Source organism: Cnephaeus nilssonii (genome assembly GCF_951640355.1).
Source record: "Cnephaeus nilssonii genome assembly, chromosome: 8".
NCBI classification, from domain to species: domain Eukaryota; kingdom Metazoa; phylum Chordata; class Mammalia; order Chiroptera; family Vespertilionidae; genus Cnephaeus; species Cnephaeus nilssonii.
The window spans coordinates 81,279,244-81,301,504 of NC_137079.1; the positions used below are offsets into that span (position 1 = coordinate 81,279,244).

Consider the following 22,261-nt stretch of genomic DNA (forward strand, 5'->3'; position numbering starts at 1 on the left):
CACCCCGCCATCCCAGGCTGGTGTAACCCTGGCACACCTTGGCCGGTGGCCCTGTCCTCCTGCAGGACGCTGCTCTCCTCTGTGTCCTGTCCCACCAGCTTCCCGGCTCCGGTGCAGAGACACAGCGGGAAAGGGCCCCAGCCCGGTGCACCACGGAGCCCTCGGACGTGTATTTTAGGAGATCCTTGGATGGTAGAAAGAGTCCTGGCAACTTCGCATTTTGTGGCGGCGCACGCAGGACTCGGCATCCTGGTCTACGCACCCGCCATCCCCACCCCCACCCCGACCCGTGACACATTCTGGTTTGCTAGGATGTGGTTGTTGGGGGTGGGAGGGGGGTCAGTAGACAAGAAAGAGAGAAGGTGTGTCCTGAATGCCGGGACGGGCTCTCACCGCTGCCCGGGCGGGAGAGGGAGGGAGGGGAGAGGGGAGGCTCTGCAAGGGGTGGGCACCGCTGGGCTGTCCCGGGCGGACCCGGGCGCCGCGGGGCGCGCGCGTGGGGCGTTGAAAAGCCCTGCACGTCGGGGCGGCGGGACAGAGCCCAGGGCGAGCGCCAGCCTCACAGTGTGCCCTCCTCTGGCCGCAGCCATGGCGGAGAACTCGGACAAAGTGCCCATCGCCCTGGTAGGGCCTGACGACGTGGAGTTTTGCAGTCCCCCGGTGAGTACCAGGGGTCCCGGCCCACTGCCGGGTTAGCCCACTCGCAGGGTAAGGGCGTCAGGGATTTGTGCCACCGAATGTGGGGGGTGGGAGCAAGGTGGGGCGCCCACATGTGGATGGCGACGCCCCACGCGAGTGTTGGGGGGGGGGGGGGGCGCGTGTGCAGGGGTCACCGGATCCACAGACAGGTGTGAAGGGGAGGGTGAAAAGGGTGTCCGGAGGGGGCGTCCTGTGGCCGGCGGCGAGTGCAGATCAACGGGGTGGTTGGTGGCCCTGCACCGCGCAAAGTTGGCTTCTCGGGCATCCACGCCTGAGCGCCAGGGAGCCCGAGAGGGAGCGCCGCGAGCGAGGGCGCCCGGGGGAGCTCAGGGCGAGCGGTCTCCCGCCCCCACTCCCTATCCTCGGGGGGCGCTGCGCGGGGATCTCCGGGTGCGGGCGGCGCAGATGGGATCCGTCCCCCTCCGTCCCCGCCCGCAGGCGTACGCCACGGTGACCGCGAAGCCCTCCAGCCCCGCACGGCTGCTCAAGGTCGGAGCTGTGGTCCTCATTTCGGGGGCGGCGCTGCTGCTCTTCGGGGCCATCGGGGCCTTTTACTTCTGGAAGGGGAGTGACAATCACGTAAGTCCGGGAGGGTGCGCAGGGCGGGGAGGCGCGCTGGACCCCGAGGCGCGCGGGGTGGTGGGGTCCCCCCTGTCGTGCGCATGTTCCCCGCTAGGTGGCGCCAGAGCGCTGGGCCGCGCGGGGGGCCACTGGGCGGCTGGCAGGCCCTCCCGGCCCAGCATCTGCTTCCCTCTGGCTTCCCGGGCACCTTCTGCCTTCTGCCTTCCAACTCCACTCCGCTAATGTCTGCTCTTAGGACACTTGGCAGAAAAGCAAGTCAGGGCTTTAAGGGACAATATTAAACCGTAGAGCAGCCGAGTAGAGGGGAAATGCATTGGGCGGTTCCAGGAAAGCCCTTTCTGCAGAACCGTCTGGCGCTCCCGCTGAGCGGTTGTGTGGCCTTGGATCAGGCCCGTCACTCCTCTGGCCTCTGTTAGCTCACCCTCAGGGAAGAAATGGAACAGCCTCCCTCCGCCGAGAAAGGCTGTGACTTTAAGAACCTGGGACAAAGATAGCGAAGACCTAGTGTTGGGAACGAATTTGACCTTCCAGGAGTTTTTGTTTGTTTGCTTATTTCTTTGCGTGTGTCCTGTTCGGTAATGCGCTTTTCCACCCTGCTCTAAGGTGTGTGTGTGTGTGGGGGGGGGGGGGGGGGGGTTGTAACTTCCTTAAAAGTGGCAAATCTCTTTAAAAATCCATTCTGGCCTACTGACCTAGTCACGTGTGTTTTAATGGTGACTGTTTCACGGACTGCTGTCCTACTTTCTTTGCTTGCAACTATTTATTTTAAAGCTCCAGGGCCCTCGGGGAGCATAAAGGGTGCGTCTAACTTGACCGGGCAGAGTTACAGTGTGTTCTCTAAGCAGTCTGAATTTCGTTCACCTATGGAAAGGGGGGCATTTTATCTCCATGACCATTGCCAGGGCTGGCAGAAGCTTATCTGGACTAATGGAAAAGAACTCCATCTCTGGGATACACACAAAGGGCGGGTTCCTAATCATTGCCCTCAGAGGATCTGTGACTGCTGTTCCCCCCTCTCTCCCACCGTGAAATTCAAAGCGTGAACGAATCCCAGTACTTAGAGAAAATGGTGCTGAAAGCAATTCAACCATTTTACACATAACATCTTCTGCAGTCACCGCCTAATTTGTATTTTTAACTCGAATGCCTAATGTAGATAAGCATGCCATTTAGCGCGGAGTCTGTTTTAGAGACTATATCAAATTTACAAGCATCGATTTGTAAGATCAGAATTGCACAGTATTTTGTGTATATTTGAAAAGTGCCTTAATGTATTTGTATTTTAAATATGGTAGCTGGGCCAGATGCTCATATTTGAAAGCAGCAACTGAACATGGGAATGATTTCAATATCTACATCTCCATTAATAGCAGAGTTTAGATTGTCATCCCTTGGGAAATTGTATGGTATTTGAATGTAGATGCTATCTTTTAGATGACAAAACCTCAATGCTACAGGTCACTTGGGGATAAAAATAGCTTTGGGATTTTTTTGAGGTTTTATTTTTATTTTTTTATTTTTGGTAAAGATTTTGGTCATGTGATATATGTAAATGAATATCTTTGGCATTCAAGGCGAACACAGCTAACTGACAAGCTTCTAAAAAGAGAGAGATTGGAAGATCTTCCTGAATAGGCTCCCTTTTTTCACATCTTTTACTTTCTTGCAAGACAGTTGATTATCTGGTTCAAGAGAGCAGTATTAAATTCTAAGAATACAGAGGAATAGTGTATCATATTTTATTGCCGACAATCAAAGTTATCACTATTTCCTAGACAAGCAGGAGAATGAAGAACACTGCGGTAGTTTGTTTTCTTTTGTTTTGTTTTTCACTCCCAAAATATTCGATGCTGATCCAGATTACTTAAGTCTGAAAAACAAATCATAAAACAATAAATACAGCAAATTTGGCACCATCTATGCCCAGCACATGCACAGGTCTGCTTTCCCTGAATACAAATCTAAGTACGTAGCCCAAACAAAACGTAATAATCAAAGGCAAGTCTCTGTCAAACAGAAAGACACCCCCAACCAAATGGACTACGCAATCCTTGGGGATTATCTGTACCTCTGCTCTTCTATTTTGTTTTTTAATATATATTTTTATTGATTTCAGAGGGGAAGGGAGAGGGAGAGAGAGATACAAACATCAATGATGAGAGAGAATCATTGATTGGCTGCCTCCTGCACACCCCCTACTAGGGATCAAGCCTGCAACCCAGACATGTTGCCCTGACCAGGGATCGAACCCAGGACCCTTCAGTCTGCAGGTCGACGCTCTATCCGCTGAGCCAAATTGGCTGGGGCTGCTCGTCTATTTTGACTTAACCAGCGGTAATTCATCTCCTATCCCTTTCATATGGGTAAATCCCAGGAGGACAGGTTTACGTACTTGAAGTCAGCTGGAGGACTATGAAGTATCCAAGTGCTAATAACTGGGGACAAGTGTCTAGGCTCAAACACTGAGGCCATGTTTCAGACAGAGAACATTATTGTACACAGAGCGAGGCATTGAAATATGGGAAATTCCCACCGATATGAGGTAGCTGACAGCCCTACCCTGTGGGGTAGGGAGTGAGATCATTGCTGGGGCCTTCCTTCTCAGACCGGTTTTTCTAGACATTGTCCTAAACATTTTGTAATTAATCTCAGAGAAGCCAGGCTTTATTAGAAACTCATTAGCAAGTATCCTTGGCTGCAAAAGGCACCATATCGAGCAGAATTTTGGCAAATAATAAACTTCATTGTGCTAGGATAGAAATAGCCTGAGGTGCCAGCAGCTCCATCAGTTTAGAGGAAATAATGTGATTACTGCTCCATCAGCCCAGCCTCCTTCTGAGCTCGGGGCCCAGTACTTTGGAAATAATTTCAGACTGTTTACCACCACTGCCCCATAGCCTCGGGGGGCACAGACCTCTCGCTGCCGCCCCACGCAGGCCGTGGGCTGCGTAGAAAGGATGGACTGGAGCTGCAGGAGAAAGGATGCAATGCCTGTGCTTGGTCAGGAAGCCTTTGCTGGGAGGAAGGTGACACAGGTGGTGGTGGAAGAAAGTGAAATTTACGACCACAAGCCATTCTTCTAGTGTCAAGATCTTGTCTCCTTCAGACCTGCTAAAAGGTGGACATCACTGATGTCTGAAGTTTTGCGTTGCTTCCCTAGTGAAAGCTTCTGTGCAGCGCTTTCCAGAGAAAGAGCCTCATGGTGCCTGAGTGAAGGACGCTGTGCCGGCAGGAACTAGAGTGCTGTCTGCCGTGCTCCCTCCGGCAGTCCTAATTGACCCGCGTGAACAGTAGCTGCCCGGAGGGCACAGGGACAGGACGATCTGCTGTCTACACCTGAAGAAAGCACTGGCTCAGCCAAAGAAAGCAGGTTTCCCAAACGGGGCTGATCGCACAGGCCACCTGAGCTGCAAAGTGAAACCAGGCTAGTGGGCTCTGCTCCAGCTGCACTAAATCAGAACCCCGGGAAGTGGCTCTCTCCTCGGGCCAGCCCGGGAGACCCTGCGCTGCAGGGAGGGAGCTCCATGGTGGAGCTAGCTAGCGCGCAGTAGCTTCTGTTCTGCTGAGTGAAGGCTGCGGCCTGGAAGGCTACAGGCTAGCAAAGCCATCTCTGCATCTCCACTGATAAAATAAAGGCATGGCCTGTGGGTCTTGTAATAATGAGTTTTCCACAAGTCATGATCCAATAACAGCAGATCCTTTCCCAGTGTTTGTTCATGTAGCAGTCATTCTTCATAAGGAGAAAGAAAATCAGACTTGAATTGAATCTGAGCTGTTTGTGATAATGACATACGGACAGTAGCAAATGTCTTTCATCAGTTCTCATTCCTTCCCCCTTTAAAGAATTTATATATTACATCCTAGATAATAAAAGCCTAATATGCAAATTGCCCCCTCTGGTGGTCATTCCACCGGGAGTTCAACCACTCGCTATGACGTGCACTGACCACCAGGGGGCAGCGCAGAACATGGCAGGCGTTAGTGACAAGGCTCTGGCAGCAGGCGGCAGTGGAGGCGCTGCTGGCCCTGGTGGGCCCCAAGGAGAGCGGGACTGTGGCGGGATGGTGGAGCAGGTGAATGGGCGGTGCCAGGCCAAAGCAGATGCAAGCAGGGGCCCAGGTGCTGCCCAGGGCCCAGAGGTCAGCTGGGACCTGCCATACCATGCTAGACGCTCGCGCTTCAATCGCCGGCCAGGCCTAAGGACCGCACCCATGCACGAATTTCGTGCACTGGGCCTCTAGTATCACATAAGAGCTATATTATATATAAAATATATATACATATATATGCCTCTAAGTCAGAAAAAGTAAGGAAAGAAGAAAAGAAACCCACCTACTATTCCACAACTCAGAGAACGTTCTAGCAGGCAGCAGCACACTGAGCAGGAATTATTTTTTAAAGTAGTGTACTACCAAGACGTCTAAACCAAGAGAGCCCTTGGGATCATCTAATTTAGTGGTAAACTTTTTTTAAAAAAATTTTTAATGGCAAAATTTTTCTTAAGATTTTACTCAGAAATCCAATACATAAAACAGAAGCCGAGTGGCTCTGCTTAAATTGTAGCTGGGCGGGAGGAAAGGAGACAAACAGTCCCACCTGCTCTGCCACCCTCAGCTCTGGGCCACCTCTGAAACCTCGGAGCTTTAAAGTCATAAATGAAAAACCACCTGTGAGGTCCAACCTCCTCATTTTACACTCAAGGCGACTCCCAAGACCCAGGGACGGGTGGTGTGGCCACCTGTCTTTCTGATTCCTGGACCAGTGCCCACCTACAGTGCCAAGCCTTCCCCTCTCCCCCCACGTGTCTCATAACAAAATGCCCTGCAACCCCATTCGCCCGCACCACCGAGTCATTGAAATGAGTAACTCCCATTTGGAGCTGAAACAGATGTGCACATCGGCCTTGCTCTCTGCAAAGGCTGCTCTATATGAGGCAATCCCAGTCTGGTCTGAAGTCCTTCCTATATACCACATCCCATGCCAAATCTGAACCCAAAGATTTTTTTTAAGCTTTCAAATTGAGGTGCCTCTGCAGACTTGTTCACTTAATAGCCCAGTTAACCCTCTACCTCATCCATTTCCATTTATCCATCAACTCTAGCTGCATAGTAGAATTTCCTTTTAAAAAAAGAGAGAGAGAGATCTGTGCCTAAGCCCTAACCCTGTAGATTCTGATTTGACTGGTCCGAAGGAACCCCAGGCATGGTAACTGGAGATTCTACTCAGATGCTTTTACGCAGAGCTAGGATTGCGAATCACCGAGCTATCTGAATTAGTATCAGAGACCGTCAAAGGTTTTACTTTTTTTTTTTTTTAAGGTGTTCTCTGTTTGTTTGTTTTTTAAATATTGAATTTGCTTCACGAAATTGCACGTCATCCTTGCTTAGGGGCCATGCTAACCTTCTCTGTGTCGTTCAGTCTTATATAATAAAGAGCTAATATGCAAATGGTTGTCACACCCTCACACTGTAACGGCTCAGACACTCAACACTGGGGAGAGAGGAATGGGGACCAACAGGAACAAATGAGCTCGAGAGAGAGGAATAGGGACCAACAGGCACAAATGAGCTCACAAGAGAGGAATGGGGACCAGCCAGGCTGCGGCCCGGGAGAGGGACAAGCCGTCCACCCCGTGGTCCTCTACAGCCAGCCCGGGCAAAGACAGCCCGGGTCCTGGGTGCCTGCAGCTGGCCAGAGGGAGGGAAGCCTGGGTCCTGGTACCTACGACTGGCTGGAAAAGGGAATCCTGGGTCCCAGGTGCGGGGCGAGGTAGAGGCGGTTAGGGGCAATCAGGCCAGCAGGGGAACAGTTAGGGACAATCAGGCAGGCAGGCAGAGGTGGTTAGGGGCGATCAGGCAAGCAGGCAGGTGAGTGGTTAGGAGCCAGCGGTCCCGGATTGTGAGAGGCAGTCGGACATCCCCTGAGGGGTCCCAGGTTGGAGAGGGTGCAGGCCTGGCTGAGGGGTACCCCCCCCCGTGCACAAATTTTGTGCACCGGGCCTCTAGTTTTACTATATGTGCTGCAGAAGCAAGCACTTTTTAAGGTGTTCTTAAAGAAATCATTGTATTAAATGATTAGTATGTAGGTAAGTTCTCATATACAAATATGTTACTCCCAAGGATGATTCGGTGAATCTCTGACAAATATGAAAGCTACCTCGTTTACTGCAGGTCCAGAGATAATCCCTGAATTGCTCTAAAAGGAAAGCTCACTAGTCGTATGTTCACTTCCAGATTTACAATGTCCATTACACCATGAGCATCAACGGGAAATTACAAGATGGGTCAATGGAAATAGATGCTGCGAACAACTTGGAGACCTTTAAGATGGGAAGTGGAGCTGAAGAGGCCATTGAAGTCAATGATTTCCAGAATGTGAGTATAGTTCATGCATTTAGAGAGTTTGACCAGGCAGCCTGGGGGCTTTGCTCACCCAGGGAGAAGCATCTCTCACACACATCCCATCGACAACCGGTTCTCATGGCAGATTCTCTCTGAGAAAGGACTGCTCTTTGTTTTTAGTATTTTCAAAATGAAAAAAAAAACACACACACTTTGGCATTGAAAAGAACAGTTCTTGGAACTATCTGAAGTCTTGGCAGAAACACATGCAAGAGCTATTTCTTTCCAAGCAGTTATCCACGACACGGAGAATAAAGTACTCACACTATCCGAGAGTGGCAAACCCTTTTTTGAACTTACAGAGAGGAGGGAGATTTTAATGACCTAATAATCAAATACAGGTAGGGCCTACCCTATGCTTTTCTCAAATTTGTAGTTTTCCCATTTAATATAGAAAATTAGCATGGAGAAAGTCCCCCATTACATCATATATTTTCTGACTACTGCCTATTACAGATAGCACATTCTGGTCTCTTTTGAAAAAAGTCAGCCATGTTTGTTTTCAAAAATTCAGCTCACAGGCAATTTGAGACACGAAGCTAAGCATCCATGCTTCGGTGTCCATCTGCAAACCAGCGTGTCGCTGCAGGCCGACTTTTCTGTTTGCCGACATAAACACCGCATTCCCTTTCCCGTTCCAAGGTAAGGAAGCGTGCCGCTATTGGTGCTCTCCTGCCAAACCTGCAGCTGGAATAGGTGAGTCTTCGTAATGAGGAAAAGGCACTTGAAAAAGTAATGTTTCTTCTGCCCACAAACATCTCACCCGACCGTCTGCTTCTGATCGATGAGGAAAACTAGAGGTGATTTTCATCAGAATGAAAGAACTCCCCTTGCTGATACCAAAATACACTTCACAGGCCCTTTTGAATACCACACAGATGCCGCCTTAGAGCCCCGGTGAGGTTAGATATTATCTGGTAATGAGAAGCACTGGCTCCTGGGACGGCACAGCAGCCGTATGGGCCCAGCTGCACCTCGTTCAGTCATAGCTTTGCCGTTGGTTCTGGTCAGTGCACAGGGATAATTTCTCTGGACCTATTAAAGGCTTTTACTGCAAGACGCAGAACAAGGTAACAGCATTTTTCTTTCTATCACTTAACATAAAATTATAAAGTGTGACTCCCACACACACATCATGCAATTCAAAACAAAATTGAATGCCTATGATGTGCCACAATACCAAGATATGCAAAGGTAGCTACATAGCTGAATAAAAAGGGATCCATCTCTATCAAGACATGTATATATCAGGAATAGACTTTTAAAATATTTTAATCCGAAATCTACACCTCTGTTTTATAATCCTTTGTTTCTAATAATGGTACTGATGTATTTTGTTCTCCTGGGCCAAAGGGCCAAACATATTTTAAAAACTGATCCATTCTGTTGGAGAGCTTCCACATTTCTCTAGGTCAGAACTGGTGAGTAGAACATTTTTGTGATGGATAGAACCTCTTCTGGGTTTAAACAAGCCTGGACTTCTTGTTGTTGTAGTTAATCCTCACCTGAAGATATTTTTCCCATTGATTTTTAGAGATAGTGGGAGGGATTGAGAGAGAGAGAGAGAGAGAGAGAGAGAGAGAGAGAGAGAGAGAGAGACAAAGATGTGAGAGAGACACATCGATTGGTTGCCTCCTGTACACAACCAACAGGGGCCAGGGATTGACATGCAACCTAGGTTCGTGCCCTTGAATGGGAATCAAACCCGAGACCCTGTGTTGTGCTGGCCAATGCTCTGTCCACTGAGCCACAATAGCCAGGGCAAGCCTGGACTTTTGAAAACACTTGAATCCACCACTATGGTAGCTGCATAATTCCCCTATATTTTAAACCAAACTCAAGAAGCATTTATTGGGACCTACTGTGTACAAGGAATGAAAAGATGGGGAATGCAAAGATGACTGACACTTGTTCCACCACCACCACCACCCCCCCGCCCCCCTCAAAGACCTTCCAGTCCAGCCCAGGAGGCAGACACCCACACAGAGGTGGCCAGGGAAGCGCACTGACTGAGCGTGGAGCAGAGAGCTGTGGAGAGCAGAGGGGAGGCAATCACTGCTGATCAGGGGCTGGAGCAGGTTTTACAGAGGGGGTGACAGTTGAACCAGGTCTCAAAGAATGATTAGGATCTCAGCCAGCAGAAAAGGAGGGGCAGGCCTTCCAGGCCTTGGAAAGAACCCTGAATACAAATTCACAGGCCTGCCCTGGAGTTCTAAGTAGCTCAATGTGACTGAAGGTGGGGGAGGGGAGGAGATGGGATGCAGGTGGGACCAGATTGGAAAAGGTTCCGAGTTGTAAGTGAACGGCTTCCCCTGCTAACCCAGGACCCCACCGGGATTTTAGTGGAACTGGTGGTGAAAAGAGCCTCCTGAGAGGGAACAGCGTGGAACAAAGGGCTGCAGGTTCTGCGCTGTTTAAGAAAAAGCGACTCAGAACATTTGTTAGAGAAGTGAGGCGGGTTTTATTCAAGGAGAGCTACTGCTGCGGGGTTTGTAGTAGAGGAGAGGGATTGGGCTCAACTCTAAACACAATATAGAAAAATCAGATTTACAGCCAGAGTGGGAATGTTGGTAGATGGAAAATTGCTAAGAGGTAGAGTAATTCTTCACTAAACTGACCTAACAGGATTTTCTGCTAAAGGCAGGCCAGGCTGATCAGATATCAAGGGTGCTCAGACCAAGGCTGACTCAGCAGGATTCTGGCAAAAACTGGAATAAGCAGGCCCAGACAGAGCCCGAGGTCGACTCGGTCACAAGGAGGACTCAGGAGCCTGGCAAGAGCTAGTCAGGGAGTCTTGGTCAATGCCCTGTGGACGCAAAAGCTGGTTCGTTCATCGCGGGTGAGTTCCGTTCTAGAAAGTTAGACCCTTGACAGCATCGGTGCTGTTGGTTTACGCCGGTCCTCTCAGGCCTTGTTTATATAACAAAGATCTCGGTTAGAAATCAAGACGGAATAAACTGGTGGGTAAATACGGATGTTCGCTATACAATTCCTTTAGCTGTGTGATATTTGAAATTTTTATTTAAAAAGCCAGAGGAGAATAAAAGATAAACTGCCTACCAGGTTTTATTCAAAAATCATTATGGCCCCCAACGATAAAATAAAGAAAAAATAAAATGGAAGTCATGTTTTTGTTCTGAGAGTTGAATCACTGTTGCTACCACAGCTGAAAATGTGTGCTGGCAGATTAAATACCCGGTAATCTTTTCAACCTGTGAACAAAAATACCGTTTTCTCTCTATTTTCACAGTAATTGCATTCCCAGGAAAGCTATTGTACATTAAAACTATGTCAAAAATCACTCTGTGTTGATGTGTAAAACTGTGGTAGGTTCTAGGCACAGATACTTCCGATCAAGTTTTCACCAGGACCCACGGCAGTTAGCTCTTCAGGACCTCTCTGGGCTGTGTGTGGAGACCAGCATCCCGGGCCATGTCCACTACAGGCCTAGCTTTCTATAGTGTCCCTCGGGGGTAGGACCCCTTGCCCTCCTTGGGAACTTCTGGTTTAAGCCACAGAAATAGATGAGATCCCCTAGAAAGAAAAAAATATGTGGCTAATATGAGATTACCTGGCTCTTGATAAAAGAATGTTAGGTCAGCCCTGGCTGTGTGGCTCAGTTGGTTGGAGCATCATCCTATGTACCAAAAGGTTGCGGGTTTGATTCCCAGATGGGGCATGTACAGGAGGCAGCAGATCAATGTTTCTCACATTAATGTTTCTCTCCCCCCCCCCTTCTTTCTCTCTCTAAAATCAATAAACATATCTCTGGTTGAAGATAAAGCAAAGTTAGGTCATTGGACTCTTCATTCATTGTCTTTGTTAGCAGATTTCTTCATTATCACCAGCCTTATTTGTTTTCAAAAAACAAAAGGTTTGCTTGGCTTTCTTGTGCTTTTCCGTTCCCTCTGTTTACTCTCTTATTATATCTGGCTGCTTGATAAGGATTTGTAGCTAGACGTGTGGTTATTGTGTGCGAGTCCCCTCCCACAGAGCCCTCCCTAGGGCGTTTCAGTTCTCTTGCCCAGTGCAGACCATCAGAACTAACTCAACACTCACTCAGTCCAGGCTGGGAATCCTTCAGTAGAATCAGCTCTCTCCTTTGGGGACATGCAATGGCTATATGGTGTTTCGTGTGGCCCATCTCACATTCAGAGGGCATGAGGGTTTGCAGTTAAGAGGACACATGTGGCAGTTCTCTCTCTTCCCTGCCTTCTGTTTTTCAAACCAGGCACCCCAGATTCCCATGCAGAATAAGAGCAGTAGACCTTCAGGACAGGCCCATGAGAGCAGCGGTTCTCAGAGTGTGTTCCTTAGGCAGCAGCACCTAAGAGCTTGTTAGAAATGCAAAGGTGAGCCCCCACTCCTGTCCGACTGACTGAATCAGTTCTGGGGGTGGGGCCCAACGCTGTTTCATTTAACAAGGCCTCCTAGTGAGAGGGGGCAAGGGTACAGAAGAAACGGGGATCCAAAGGCTGTGTCCTAGTCCATTGGAGCGGCTGTAACAAACTGCCACAGACGGGCGACTTCTAAACAGGAAAGTGTTTCTCCCAGTTCTGGAGGCTGGGAAGTGCAAGCTTAAGGCGCCAGCAGATTGGGTGTCTGGTGAGGGCCTGGTTCCTGGGTCCTCTTTCTCACTGTGTCCTCACAGAGCAGGTCCCGTTCATAAGGGCCCGAATCCCACGCATGAGGGCCTCACCTCCCAAATACACCACCTCCAGATACCACCACATTGGGGGTTAGGTTTCAACATATGAATTTGGGGGTGACATGAACATCAGTCCCTTAAAACTTTAACACCCTGAACGCGTTCCTTCCCCCTGAACGGGTGGTCCGCAGCCTGGCCTGCGCCTGGTCAACACGTGGGGAACTTTTAAGCACACCAGGGTCTGGGCACACCCCGGCCAATCACATAGGCATCTCTGGGCAGAGGCCCAGGCACCTGTGTGTTTAAATTCTCTCCAGGTGCCTTGGGTGCAGTGAGTGGGAAACCTCCGCGGTCAGCCTCTGAAAAGTGGGCATCAGGCCGCCCCCTCTGGGTGAGAGGTGGTGCTGGGAGAAATGAGGGGCCTATGTCACATGTGGGTACAGGGCCAATTGGGCCCCAAGGCAAACCCCTGAGGAGCTGTAGGAAGCATGAGCCTTTCCTTCCCTGTTCTCGGTGCGCCCCCTACCAGCATCTGTGGGGCCGCTGGCTCTGAGGTTACACATGGTGTCGCTTTCCATGAATATTCTCACGCATGACTTCCATTCAGCTTCTCTCTTCATTGGAGACGGCTGAATCCTGAGCCAGGGCCCCTGGATTGCTAAATGCTGATCTTCCCCCCACTCCTTGGCATTGACATTGGAACAAGTCCTTATCTTCCTGACATTTGTCTCAACTCAGCAGGATACTGAGATGTGCAGATTTGGGTTGATGTCTGCATTATTATGGCAAAAATTTGTAGACCTTTAATGCTGTTCTGGCCACTCGCTAGTCCTGAAGTTGACAGCAGGTGAAAGCCAACACTCTGGGGACAGCGCTGAGCTGCCCCACGGGCTCCAGGGGAGTCATCGCTGCTGTCAGCCCAGACTGAGCCTGGGCTGAGGCGCCCCCTGAGGCCGGTCCCCAGGCAGACGAGGAGACACTGTTTATATCTCACAGGGGACAAAACAAAACATCCGCGTCCTTGGGTAAGGTCTAGCAGCAAAGCTGAGCTCCTGGTGTTGTAGAAACCTTTACTATTTACTCTGGGCTTGGTAACTTAGGAAAAATCTGAATTTGTGGAATTAATTCACTGGACCAACATCTTTTGAGAATCTTTGTGAAATTACCCAAAAGAAAGAGCTAAGATTCAGATAGCGATCTCAAGAAGCTTATACCTGAGATGACATTGACAAGGAGCTACCGTACAGGCACTGAGAACTAAGCGCCAAGGGACGGATGAAGACGTGGGGGCCGGCCCCCCCCCCCCCCCCGGAAGTCAGAGGCAAAGGAGCCCCCTTAGCCTGGGATGGCCGGAGAGAGCTGCCTAGAAAGGATGGCCTTTCACCTGAGCTTGAGGGGAAGATGGAGCAATTAACCTACTCCATCTCAGCTCGAATGCCGCCCCCTGGTGGAGGCCTCCCTGACCCCACTGACAAAAGCCCCATCGGGTCATTCCTCTCTCACACCTCCTGTATTTTCTCCATAGCACTTACCCCCTGACCATCTCAGTTTCGTATATTTGGTTAAGAATGCTAAGAGTTACTGCTCCGTGGGGGCAAAGCTCCCATCTGTTTTGTTCATCCCTATACCCAGTTCCTGGAACAGTGCCTGGCTCGCTGTAGACATGCAAAACATGGAAGAAACGTACAGGTGGATAAATGGATGGGTCACCTTTTATTTCCTTTCCTAGGGCATCACAGGAATCCGTTTCGCGGGGGGAGAGAAGTGCTACATCAAAGCGCAGGTGAAGGCGCGCGTTCCTGAGGTGGGCGCCGTGGCCAAGCAGAGCATCGCCTCGGAACTGGTGGGTACCAGCGGCCCCAGGCAGCCGGAGGGCTTGGCCGAGGTCGCGTGAAGGCACAACCCTTTCTGCCTCCAGTTCCTCGATGGGTTTGAGACCACAACGTAAATTCTAGCTCTTCTCTGCCCAAGGAATTGAAACTATTCTAGTCCTCCTGGTTGGTTCTAAGTGGTTATTCTTGCATGATGTAGCATATTTAATGGTTTTGGAAAATCGTGCTTTAAAGTGCTTAACGGGGATGGTTTCGAATGGCCCGTATTTGCCTGATGATAGGGAACTATCCAATCAGTGATCAAGAAAACATAAAGGGATATGAGGGCGATCTGGCTGCGACATCTGTCACCCCATTGATCGCCGGGGTTGATTCGGCTGATCTGGCTGGCTCGGCGGGTGTCCCCTCCTCCCTCACCGATCCACGTGCGTCCCTCCCGAAGCTGCGCGCTCAGTCGAAGAGGATGACCTTCCCCCCAGAGGAGAGGACCGGTCTTCGGTCAAGGGTATACGAGTAGCTGTGCTCCCCTGCTAGAACCTCCAAACAAGCTCTCAAGAAAACATAAAGAACTTCGCATGTTAGAATCTTCATCAGAGGGGCCTTAGTTCCTCCGAAAATCCCAACAGTTGACGCCCCAGCCTCTGCGGGGAAAGAGCCGCGAGGCATCTTGCTGCCTTACCTGCGTGCCAGGCAACTTCCTGGGAGGTGGTTCCAACCGTTTTGAGCTGAGATGGCTCCCCCACAACTTCTTCCCGTTGGTTCAGGTTCAACCCAATGAAACTAGATCAACATGTATCGAATTTCTTTTCTATGTGTCAAATTTGTGAGGTTTTTTAAAAACATAACTCTCCCATTTGTTATTAATAGCTTGCCTTTGAGCTTGATTTTATAAACATTTATTTTAAGGATTGCACACAGAGTTCTAAGGACACATTTAACAATAATAGCTTACATTTATTTGATACTTTAGGGTTTACAAAGTGGTCACATTCGTTATTGTCTTCCATTTGAGTTGTGGCAGCGTCTGGTGGAACAAAGACGGACTTTGGCGCCAGAAAAATGTAGGTTCACATCCGGCTCTGACACGCTGTGGCTGTGGCTTCACCTCTGTGAGCCTGTTTTGTCATCTACAAACTAGGGGTACGCATACCGTCCCCACCGCCCTAGAACTACTGGATCAGTGGTCGGCAAACTCATTAGTCAACAGAGCCAAATACCAACAGGACAGCGATTGAAATTTCTTTTGAGAGCCAGATTTTTTAAACTTAAACTTCTTCTAACGCCACTTCTTCAAAATAGACTCGCCCAGGCCGTGGTATCTTGTGGAAGAGCCACACTCAAGGGGCCAAAGAGCCGCATGTGGCTCGCGAGCCGCAGTTTGCCGACCACGGGACTAGATAATGAATAGGTGGCTGCTGCTATCATTGTTAATTTTATTATGATTACCTTTGGTCCTCCCAGTCTCCCTGAGAGGGAGAAGCCAGCACCAGCTCCCTGAGGCAGAAGAGGAAAAACAAGGGTAAGCAAAGTGCCTGGAGACTGGCCGGCTGCTTGCCCTCCGAGGAGCAGCAGCGGAAGGTATCTCAGACCACAGAACAAAACAAAAGCGCAAAACAAACCAGTGAGGCTTAAAGCTCGTTAGCATGTCCTCCGTTTTCTTTCCTACTCCCAGTTTCCCCAGCCATTCGTCCTGTGAGGTGGTGCTGGGCCTTCATGGCTCAGTCCCTCCCTCCGAGCTGCCTCCGTGTGCCCTCAGGAGCCGTGCCTCCCCCCCAGCAGAAGGCTGCCTCCCACTGCAAACTCCCAGTGCCCACTATAACAGTGACACCAAGACCTTGTTCTGCCCTTGAACTTCTCTTATTACACTGCCGTTCTCTTAGATCACTCTGTTTCTGTTAGAAAGCCTGTGGTGACTGTAATCCTTGGCAGCATCCCTGGTAGGCATGGAACCCGTGCTCTGCTGCCTTCCACAAGCACCAGACCCCCAGCTGTACGTTTGCAGTACATATTCTGGGTTTTTTAAAAACAATTTTTGAGAACCAAGATGGCGGCATAGGTAAACACCTGTACTTACTGGCTCCCACAACCACATCAAAATTACAACTAAAAGACAGAACAACTATCATTCAGAACCACGGGAAAGCTGGCTGAGTGGAAGTACTACAACTAGAGAAGTAAAGAAGAAAGTGCATTGAGACTGGTAGGAGGCATGGAGGCATGGAATGGGCTGACACCCAGGTGCCCTGCTTTTTTAATCGGGAGGGAGATACAAGCTCCCGCTTGCACTGAGCTCCAGTGCCAGGTGAGACTCTGGGGAACCCAGACACATACGGGGAAAAACTGGACCGTCTGGCATCAGGGCAGGAACTCGGGGGTGGCTTTCTTCCAGACAGAGGTGCTCGCAGTGGTCATTGTTCCTGTGCTGGGAACTCCCTGGTGCAGGGCTGACTGGCAGCCACTGCTGTTTGCTCCTCCTTGGAGTTTTCCTGAGACCCCGCCCCACCCAATTTATATCCCCACCCAAGCTGTGTACAGAGGCTTTTGCATATGAATGGCTTGTCCTTTCTCAGCCTAAAACCTGTCAAACAAGCTGCAGCTGGGTCAGGGAGCCCCAAACCTATCAATAAAAGGCCCAAAATCCGGCACCAGCACAAGCCTGCCTTGCTTCACAGCTGGGCCTTGTGTGGGCACTTCCAAACCCCAAACAAAGAGGAGGAATCCGCAGATCTCTCTGTAGCTCCTGCTGGGTGGCCCCAGGCAGTGGCTGACTTTGCACCTCCCTGGAGACCCAAGAGCCAGTGTACCCAGTGGTCAATGTGAGACCATACCAGTTTACAACTCTTCACATCCATAAGTGACACACTCAAGGGGCAGACTCAGTGAGCACCAAAGCCCCACTGAAGCAAGTCCTGCCCCATAAGGGTTTCTCCTGCACAGCAGCTCTTCCATTGTAGACACAGCTGGTCCTCACAACCAATTGGCCTGGAGGTCAATTCCTCCCAGTGGTACCAACAGCAATCAAGTCTCAACTACAACAAGACTGTGCACACAGCCCACAAAGGGGTGCACCAAGAGTGTCCACCTCAGGTGATTGGGGAGGCTGAGCCACTGGGCCCTATAGGACACTTACTACACAAGGCCACTCTATCAACTCAAGGAGACTTAGCAGCTACCCAATACATAGAAACAAACACAGGGAAGCAGCCAAAATGTGGAGACAAAGAAACATGTCACAAATGAAAGAAATGGAAGAAAGCAAACTGGATATAGAGTTCAAAACCACAGTTATAAGGTTACTCAAGAATCTCTAGAAACCTCCGAGGAACTTAGTGAGACTTTCAAGGATCTTAATGAGAATGCCAAAAAAATGGAAAAGGACCAGTCAGAAATTAAGCATACACTGACTGAAATAAAGAGTAATATACAGAGATTCAACAGTAGACTAGAGGATGCCAAGAATCAAGTCAAAGATTTGAAATACAAAGAAGCAAAAACACCCAACCAGAAAAGCAAAAAGAAAAAAGAATCCAAAAATATGAACATAGTGTAAGGAGCCTCTGGGACAACTTCAAGCATACCAACACCCGAATTATGGGGGTGCCAGAAGAAGAGAGAGAGCAAGATATTCAAAACCTACTTGAAGAAATAATGACAGAAAACTTCCCCTACCTGGTGAAAGAAATAGACTTACAAGTCCAGGAAGCACAGTGAACCCCAAACAAGAGGAAGCCAAAGAGGACCATACCAGACACATCATAATTAAAATACCAAGAGCAAAAGACAGAGAGAATCTTAAAAGCAGCAAGAGAAAAACAGTTACTTACCTACAAGGGAGTATCCATACAACTGTCAGCTGATTTCTCAACAGAAATTATGCAGGCCAGAAGGGAGTGGCAAGAAATATTCAAAGTGATGAATAGCAAGAACCTACAACCAAGATTACTCTACCCAGCAAAGTTATCATTCAGAATTGAAGGCCAGATATAGCGCTTCACAGACAAGAAAAAGCTAAAGGAGTTCATCACCACCAAACCAGTATTATATGAAAGGTTGAAGGGTATTCTTTAAGAAGAAGAAAAAGGTAAAGATAAAAAATTATGAACAACAAAGTGACAACAAATACATACCTGTCAACAAGTGAATCTGAAAATCAAATGAATAAAAAATTTGATGAACAGAATAAACTGGTGAATGTAATAGAATTAGGGGCATGGAAATCGAGCCGACTGACAATTCTCAGGGGAAGGGGGTGTAGGGGGTGCAGGAAGAGATTGGACAAAGATCTTATATGCATGTATGCAGTACCTATGGATGCAGACAGTGGCGGGGGGGGGGGGGGGGGGGGGGGGGCGCGAGGGCCTGGGGTGGGGTGGGAACCGGGTGGAGGGGAGCTATGGGGAGCTAAGAGGAACATCTATAATAATCTGAACAATAAAGATTTAAAAATAATAATAAAATTAAAAAATAATAAAAACAATTTTTTTCTCATTTTAAAAAACAGTACTTTGGCCCTGGCTGATGTGGGTCAGTTGGCTGGGCATTGTCCTGTGCAATGACAGGTTGCTGGTTCGATTCCTGGTCAGGGCACAGTTGTGGGCTTGATCCCCGGTGGGGGGTGTGCAGGAGGCAGTAGATCAATGTTTTGCTATCACATTGCTGTTTCTCTCTCCCTCTCCCTTCCTCTCTCTCTTTAAAAATCAATAAAAAATATTTTTTAAAAAACTCATATTTAAAAACAAACAACCAAAAAAAAGTACTTCATCGTTATAGAAAATTTGGGAGATACATAAATGAACAGAGAAGAAAATCACCCACAATTGCATAATCCACAGATAGCTAATGTTCACATTTTGCTGAATTTTCTTCATGTGAGTGATATTCTTTTCATAATTGAACTTTTGTGCTGTTGTACATTCTTCTTATTTTCACTCTCAACTTTAGTCCTTCTAAAATGTAGATTAGAATGAATGTATTATATGTCATCATCTATATATATAAAAGGCTAAGTGACCGACTGTCCACCCATCTGACCGTCCAACCAACCAGCCGGTACATATAACACACACTGGCAATCCTATATAATAAAAGCCTAATATGCTAAGTGTCCGACTGTTCAACCAGTCACTATGACATGCATTGACCACCAGGGGGCAGATGCTTCAACCAGTAGGTTAGCTTGCTGCTGAGGTCCAGCTGATTAGGACTGGGCGAGATAGGCCGGACATGCCCTGGAGCCCTCCTGCAGTCCCTCCCCGGCCCCAATCGTGCACCGGTGGGGTCCCTCGGCCTGGCCTGCACCCTCTTGCAATCCAGGACCCCTCATGGGATGTTGGAGAGCTGGTTTCAGCCCAATCCCCACAGGCCAGGCCAAGGGACCCTACCAGTGCACGAATCCATGCACCGGACCTCTAGTTTAAAAATAAATGTTAACTCATGCATGCGTGATACATATAAAGCTCCTGCTGGCACCAATCACACACGTGTTTTAATTTTATAATACTATATTATATATACTATTTTGACATGTAGTTTTTTGCAGTAACGTAATTACTGCATGAATCTTTCTTCTAATTAATTTCCTTTCAACTTTGCTCCAAACTATTGCAAACTAATAAATACATGAAAGGAACAACCTGGCAAAATAAATTGGTCTCCTGGGTTATCAAACCTTTCTCAGCATCACACTGCAGCGGGAAACGCAGGGCTCAGCTTTGAAACCGCCGTGTGTGCTCGATGTGAAGAACGTCTGAAATGTGTTTTGTTAGAGCTGGGAAAGGGAGAAATGGTTTATGTTAAACAGCACTTTGAACTGATGACATTAAAGAACCAATCGCTTGCTTTTTCCATGTGCACGGATCTGTGCACGAATGTGTGCACCGGGCCACTAGTCTGATTATAATTTTAAAAGTCGTTTGTTCAGCTATCTTCAATTTTAACCAATTAAAATAATAATCCAAAATAATTTTTTGAATACATAATTCACTGTGGTGAATAGTTTGTATTTAAATCTTTGTCTGCATCTGATTTTCTTCCCAGGCCACAGGATTGAATTATTTTTCTTGTGTTTGATTTGTTTATATGTGTGTGGTGGATCCTCTGATGGACAAAACCAAATTCAGACAATATGTTCGTGTGACTCAGGAATGTGTTTGGCTGTCACTAACAGAAAACTACACGTAGAGTAACTGAAAGAAATAAGGATCTGTTTGCTCCATAGTGAGCCAGGTGGAGGCTCAGGGACCAGCATCTCTGACTATTTCGGCCTTTCCTTCCAGCTCCAAACATCAGTCACACATTCAAGTAAGAACATCAGAGAGAGGCTGAGCAGCCCCAGCACCCTCCCGCGTGGACCTCATAGTCTAGAACTGCTCGTACGGCGCCCGCAGCTTCTCCTAAATCTGGAGGGTCTGAGGAAGCAAGAGTCTCTCCTGGGACCAGGCCCACTGCCGCCTCCACCCAAAGCAGATTGTGCTGCCAGGAAAGGGAGGGAGACAGGAGACTGGGGAGACAGCTGAGCCACGGGCTTGCTTAACATTCCTCGCTTGTAGGATGCATCTACGTGCCTTGTCCCCTCCCCCCACTCTCCCCCCACACACTTTCGATTATGATGGGGTAGATGTATGCACCGCTGGCTCTTATAAATTTTTCATCAGTTTTGTGTAACTTTAAAAAGCTATTACACCCAAAGAGCATTCATTTCCTGGATGGAGCCATTTAATTTAAGGTAAATAACTAGATTACCTGGGAGCCGCTTCCTCCAATAACTCTGAGTTGTCCTAATGCAGCCATAAGCCTGGGGGAGAAAGCATAAACCAAGTGCTGCTTTCGGCTCAAAATAAAGAGAAAACATTTTAATTTCTCCAAACTATTGCAAACTAATAAATACATGAAAGGAACAACCTGGCAAAATAAATTGGTCTCCTGGGTTATCAAACCTTTCTCAGCATCGTGCTGCAGCGGGAAATGCAGGGCTCAGCTTTGAAACCGCCGTGGTGTGCTCGATGTGAAGAACGTCTGAAATGTGTTTTGTTAGAGCTGGGGAAAGGGAGAAATGGTTTATGTTAAACAGCACTTTGAACTGATGACATTAAAGAACCAATCGCTTGCTTTTTCCATTGTTGTTCAGTACAAAACCCCAAAGAATTTTCACTCCAAATGGAGCGTTCCTCAATCCTTTGTAGGATTCCAGGGCCATTCAATTGCTTTTCCTCAAAAACATCTTTGATCAAAAACATCAGATTAACCCAAAGCTCAAAGCCGGTATCAAGTAATTTTCACTTCCACTCAGGATACTATATTCACACATTCCGGCTTCCAAAGGCAGGCTGGCGAGGCGCGGGCAGGTGCTGAGTATTGTGGAGAGAGCTACAAAGCGGAGAGATTAGAACCTTAAAGTGTGTGTGGGTGGAGGGGGGGGGGGGGGGGCAAGCATACACATACACCCAGAATTCTCGTTAAGTTTTTACAAAGCCGAGTAATCTTTTACCCACCCGTGAATCTTAATACTCAGCATGCTCCACTGCCTCCTTGCTCAATGCATTTCATTTTCACTTACTTACAGGAAGGCAAGATCATGCCAGTTAAGTACGAAGAAAGTTCTCTCGTCTGGGTGGCTGTGGGCCAGCCGGTGAAGGACAACAGCTTCTTGAGTGCCAAAGTCCTAGAACTCTGCGGCGACCTCCCTATTTTCTGGCTTAAACCAACTTATCCAAAAGGTAACACTTTCAAGTCTCTTAATGCTGCGTGGAAGGCTGCCAGTCCGGGTGAGGTCCCTGGGAGCCCCCCACGGGCCTGGGCTGTGCCGGGAAGGGGATCAGGGTGCACGTGCAGGTCTCGGTCATGGGCCCGAGAGCGCGGAGAGAAGGAAGGGCCGCCCTGAGGCGGCAGGCAGGCCGGCCGGCAGCAGGGTTAGCAGGAAGCGACCAGGATCCCAGCCGCCGCAGGGCCTGGTCTCTGTGACACTCCCACTCTGTCCACTCGGCCCCACCTCAGTTGTGTGCACTTTGCAATTTTATATTTTTCCCCCCTAAGGTATAGCATCCAGGGACTGAGACGCTGACTCTTTATTGTGTTCAGACCTAGAATTATGGGACAGCCAA

General features: G+C 48.7%; 1 protein-coding gene across 3 annotated transcripts in view; it reads left to right on the top strand.

Moving 5' to 3' along the window:
* Positions 1–573: 573 nt before the first annotated feature.
* Positions 574–22,261, top strand: part of CNMD (chondromodulin) — a gene marked incomplete at its 5' end in the record, with an annotated part of 39,753 nt that continues 18,065 nt past the window's right edge. The window contains 5 exons of one of the 3 annotated variants that reach the window (XM_079779197.1): positions 574–660; positions 1,138–1,278; positions 7,515–7,655; positions 14,060–14,173; positions 21,724–21,877. In XM_079779197.1, the coding sequence (XP_079635323.1) occupies positions 589–660; positions 1,138–1,278; positions 7,515–7,655; positions 14,060–14,173; positions 21,724–21,877 (622 nt within the window). The remainder of the gene's footprint in view (positions 661–1,137; positions 1,279–7,514; positions 7,656–14,059; positions 14,174–21,723; positions 21,878–22,261) is intronic. The other 2 variants (XM_079779198.1, XM_079779196.1) reach the window with 2 other exon arrangements.